The sequence below is a fragment of the Gastrolobium bilobum genome, unplaced genomic scaffold (genome assembly GCF_033153095.1).
Source record: "Gastrolobium bilobum isolate Gb01-03AN ecotype WA unplaced genomic scaffold, APGP_CSIRO_Gbil_v1 utg2368, whole genome shotgun sequence".
NCBI lineage: Eukaryota > Viridiplantae > Streptophyta > Magnoliopsida > Fabales > Fabaceae > Gastrolobium > Gastrolobium bilobum.
This window is the reverse complement of record NW_026898232.1, coordinates 1-5,176: the sequence shown is the minus strand read 5'-3', so window position 1 is coordinate 5,176 and position 5,176 is coordinate 1. Positions and strand designations below refer to the sequence as shown.

At 38.5% G+C, this 5,176-nt stretch overlaps 2 protein-coding genes across 2 annotated transcripts; one reads left to right on the top strand and one right to left on the bottom strand.

Moving 5' to 3' along the window:
* The first annotated feature begins 444 nt into the window (after nucleotides 1–444).
* Nucleotides 445–3,196, top strand: LOC133314090 (uncharacterized). Its single transcript, XM_061515532.1, has 3 exons — nucleotides 445–1,561; nucleotides 1,703–2,318; nucleotides 2,482–3,196. The coding sequence occupies exons 1-3, from the start codon at nucleotides 445–447 to the stop codon at nucleotides 3,194–3,196; spliced, it is 2,448 nt and encodes an 815-aa protein (XP_061371516.1).
* Nucleotides 3,197–3,675: 479 nt separating this feature from the next.
* On the bottom strand, nucleotides 3,676–4,323 carry LOC133314088 (uncharacterized). Its single transcript, XM_061515531.1, has one exon. The coding sequence runs from the start codon at nucleotides 4,321–4,323 to the stop codon at nucleotides 3,676–3,678; it is 648 nt and encodes a 215-aa protein (XP_061371515.1).
* Between the last annotated feature and the right edge of the window lie 853 nt (nucleotides 4,324–5,176).

Here is a 5,176-nt window from a genome sequence, read left to right as displayed (position 1 = left end):
ATGAGAAATCCATAAACCATTTTACGTGGCATTGTGATAAGAAATTCATACATTACTTCGATGACAAATTCATTTAAAAAAAAAAAAAAAAAGTAACAATGAAGTTAGTTATTACAAGAACCCAAATGCAAATATGCTATCTAAAACGACACTATCTTCAATTAACTTCTGTGACTTATTTATGATTATTAGGTCTTTTTGTGTTACCATAATTCATTTGAGACTTATGTTGATTTAAAACTTGTTATGTTACTTTAGTCTTTAATTTGTTAGATACTTTTTTGCTAAAAACTTATTATATTACTTTTTGGCTTATTAGGAACTTATATTAGTTTTAACTGAGATTTATCATGTATAATAAATAAGCTTCTAATTTCATATTTCAATATTTATTTAAGTAGATGAAATTTTTTATGCATGTCGAATAAATTTAATCATTAAGAGATGAGTGAAGAGAGAGAAACCAGCAAGGAAGCGAGAGATGCTACGACGGAGGAGGAAGATCTTCTCCATCGAAGCACAAAAAAACCTAAAGGCCCTGCTATGGAAGATCAACCTATGGATGATCACATAGCAGAGGAGGATATCCAGGTGAATGTGACTAGCAACGGGGAAAAAAAGAAGGAAGAGTCAGGTGATTCATCTAACAGGAAGTTGGTGTCATATAAAGATTCTCTTCTTGGTTTTAATGGAGGACCCCATGTTGCTGATAGCGATGAGGAAGATTGGGTAGAAAAACTACGTAAGGAAGAGGACGAAGAAGAAGGGGATGAGGTCTTTGTTACGGTTGATGGTGAGGAGGATCCTCTTTGCCCAACGTACTCTTTTCCAAAAGCCTTGCATTTAGAAGGTTGCAGACCTTGGAGACAGGCAGTGATTGTGAAACTTCTGGGGAAGAAAGTTGGAGTTAGATTCTTACTCAATCGTTTACTGAGAATGTGGAATATCTCAGGCACATATGAGTTCATTGATCTAGAGAATGACTACTTTTTGTTTCGATTTTCAAATAAGAATGATTACTCTCATGTTTTGGAGGATGGTCCTTGGATCATAGCTGATCATTATGTGGTAGTTCAACGGTGGCGTCCATTTTTTAATCCTTATGATGATGAGATCAGAAAGCTGGCAGTTTGGATTCGTATTCCAGGACTTCCTATTGAATTCTATACCTCTCATCATTTGTGGAATATAGGTAGTATTTTTGGTCGCACATTGAAGATTGATAGGAACTCTATCAGGAAACGTGATTCTGGTGAAGGTGATATTACAGAGAGAGCAAAGTTTGCTAGAATTTGTGTCGAAGTTGATCTTAGGAAAGGCTTTTTGTCCAAATTCCGGATTGCTGATCGTATCTTCCATGTTGGATATGAGGGTCTCCACTTAGTTTGTTTTGCTTGTGGAAAGTATGGGCATAGAAGGGATCAGTGTTCCCATAGTAATCTTCAACAAGATATTACAGCTTATTCTCCTGAAGTTTCTGACTCTATGGTTCATAAGCAGCCGGAAAAAGATTCTGTTCCGGCGAAGGAGGAACCGTTTGGGAATTGGATGCTGGTGCAGCGTAACCGTCGATCAAGGAGCATAGCACAATCAAAGGAGGAATCAAGGAACATAGCACAATCAAAGGAGGAATCAAGGAGCATAGCACAATCAAAGGAGGAATCATCGGGTAGGAGACAAGTTGGCGTTGTTAATAATGCAGCGTTACGTAATAAGGCAGTTTCCAATTCTCATCCTAATCACAGACAGGTCATTCAATCAGGTTCAAGATTTCAAGCTATTGCTGAGTTGGCTCAAAAGGATAATAATATCTTAATTATTTCTGATTCTCCAGTGATTGATTCAATCAGCATTGAATCTGGTCTGACACGAATTAATCATGGGGAATTAATTGCTCATAATGAAGAACCGTTGGTGAAAAAGGATATTCAAATGGAAACAGTTTCTCCATCTGCTAACCTATCCGCGGGCAAGTCGAGAAAAGAGGTCCAAAGTCAAGGAGTAAAATTCAAAGAGAACCAAAAGAAGAAAGCAACTGCATCATCTGCTAAAGTTCATCAGCTGGTCCAGAATGCTAATATTAGCAAAGGCAGATTAAATGCTTCAAAAGGTGCAGAATCTCAAAAGAATAATTTTAAACTTGATTCTCAGAAGAATATGTCGGAGGATTTCCAAGATAGACAAATTGTCTTGCACCCTTCTTTATCTAAATTCCAGAGGAAGACGTCTCATGTGGTTAATGATCAGCAAGAGACTCTTCCTTCTTCTAGTGGCTTGGATAATGGAGGTAAACATGGAAGACCACCAGATGCTCTTACGTTAATGAGGAATTTTTATCAAACTCACAAGGATTCTATCCCTTTGGATAATTTGGACGTTTTGGGTGCGACTTCGGTCTATACCAATGCTCTTTCTTAGGGCCGGTTTCTGTTCGGATAAATTTAAGATTGTTTTTATGAATATTTTGACCTGGAATTGTAGAGGGGCTGGGAAAAGGAGTTTTCCGCCTCTGATTCGGGATCTTTCTCATAGATACAGTATTAAAGTTATGGCTTTGTTAGAAACCAGATTGAGTGGTGTTATGGCGGATAGAGCTATTCGGCGTCTTGGTTTTTCTGGTCACTTTCATCGTGATGCTGTTGGTTTTTCTGGCGGTATTTGGGTGCTTTGGAACACTGATGAAGTTTCAGTGGATGTTCTTTTTTCTCATCACCAACTTGTCCATACTAAAATTTGTTGGGTAAAAGAAAATAGAGAGGAGTTCATGACTTTTATTTATGCAAGTCCGCGAAGACAGGAACGTATTCAGCTGTGGGAAATTCTGTCTTCACTGTTTGATCAGTCCATGAGGAATGCAGCTTGGGGGATAGCAGGTGATTTTAACACTTATTTGTATGAGTATGAGAAGCTAGGTGGTAATGGGCATAACTGGAATAGCATGAGGGAATTTCGTGATTGTTTAGATGAATGTAGCTTGTCTGACATTGGCAATCAAGGTCCTATTTTCACTTGGCAAAGAAGAAATCTTCAGGAACGTCTTGATAGGGTTTGCGCTAATGATAATTGGAACTTGGTTTTCCCTAACCGTGTGGCTTTCAACTTGCCTTTCTTTGGCTCAGATCATCGACCAGTGTTATTATGGGAAGGTCAACCTGCTATTTATCCGAGAGGGGAGCGTCCTTTCCGATTGCTCTGAAAAGAAAGAATGATTTGCATGCAAGGATTAGAGGTATTGATAAGATGTCTTAGTTATCAGTACAGTCATAGCCTTGAGATGTTGCAAAAGGATCTATGGAGGGAACTAGACAAGATTTATCTTCAAGAGGAAATTACTTGGTTTCAAAGATCGAAATTGAATTGGTTTGCTCTTGGAGATAGGAACTCGCGTTTCTTTCATTCTGTGACGGTTGCCAGACGTAGGAGGAATCACATAGATACGTTGAAAAACTGAGGGAGTTTGGATTGGTGATCAACAGGTTTTAATGGAAATGGCTGTTTCTTTCTTTGAAAATCTGTACACAAAAGATCCATTACCTAAACCGGCTTTACCAGTTCGTGGCTTTTTTCCAGTTATTAAAGCGCATGCTTTAGACACGATGAGTATAGATGTGTTCCTTCACAGATAATATCAAAGAGGTTAACGCTTTGATTTGTCTATTCCAAGAGCAAACCAATTCAATTTCGTATGTTATTGAAACCAAGTAATTTCCTCTTGAAGATAAATCTTGTCCAGTTCCCTCCATAGATCCTTTTGCAACATCTCAAGGCTATGACTGTACTGATAACTAAGACATCTATCAATACCTCTAATCCTTGCATCAAATCATTCTTTCTTTTCAGAGCAATCCTATAAACATTTCTATGCCATTCCGAAGCATTAATCCGAAATGTCTCCATAGCATGCATCCAGTTTACATTGTTTGACCAACATCCATTAACCACCTCATGAAAAGTGCTCTCTGTTAACCAGGACGCTAGAAAACGGAAAGGACCATCAGCTCTCAGATAAATAGCAGGTTGACCTTCCCATAATAACACTGGTCGATGATCTGAGCCAAAGAAAGGCAAGTTGAAAGCCACACGGTTAGGGAAAACCAAGTTCCAATTATCATTAGCGCAAACCCTATCAAGACGTTCCTGAAGATTTCTTCTTTGCCAAGTGAAAATAGGACCTTGATTGCCAATGTCAGACAAGCTACATTCATCTAAACAATCACGAAATTCCCTCATGCTATTCCAGTTATGCCCATTACCACCTAGCTTCTCATACTCATACAAATAAGTGTTAAAATCACCTGTTATCCCCCAAGCCGCATTCCTCATGGACTGATCAAACAGTGAAGACAGAATTTCCCTCAGCTGAATTCGTTCCTGTCTTCGCGGACTTGCATAAATAAAAGTCATGAACTCATCTCTATTTTCTTTTACCCAACAAATTTTAGTATGGACAAGTTGGTGATGAGAAAAAGAACATCCACTGAAACTTCATCAGTGTTCCAAAGCACCCAAATACCGCCAGAAAAACCAACAGCATCACGATGAAAGTGACCAGAAAAACCAAGACGCCGAATAGCTCTATCCGCCATAACACCACTCAATCTGGTTTCTAACAAAGCCATAACTTTAATACTGTATCTATGAGAAAGATCCCGAATTAGAGGCGGAATACTCCTTTTCCCAGTCCCTCTACAATTCCAGGTCAAAATATTCATAAAAACAATCTTAAATTTATCCGAACAGAAACCGGCCCTAAGAAGAGCATTGGTATAGACCGAAGTCGCACCCAAAACGTCCAAATTATCCAAAGGGATAGAATCCTTGTGAGTTTGATAAAAATTCCTCATTAACGTAAGAGCATCTGGTGGTCTTCCATGTTTACCTCCATTATCCAAGCCACTAGAAGAAGGAAGAGTCACTTGCTGATCATTAACCACATGAGACGTCTTCCTCTGGAATTTAGATAAAGAAGGGGTGCAAGACAATTTGTCTATCTTGGAAATCCTCTCGACATATTCTCTGAGAATCAAGTTTAAAATTATTCTTTTGAGATTCTGCACCTTTTGAAGCATTTAATCTGCCTTTGCTAATATTAGCATTCTGGACCAGCTGATGAACTTTAGCAGATGATGCAGTTGCTTTCTTCTTTTGGTTCTCTTTGAATTTTACTCCTTGACTT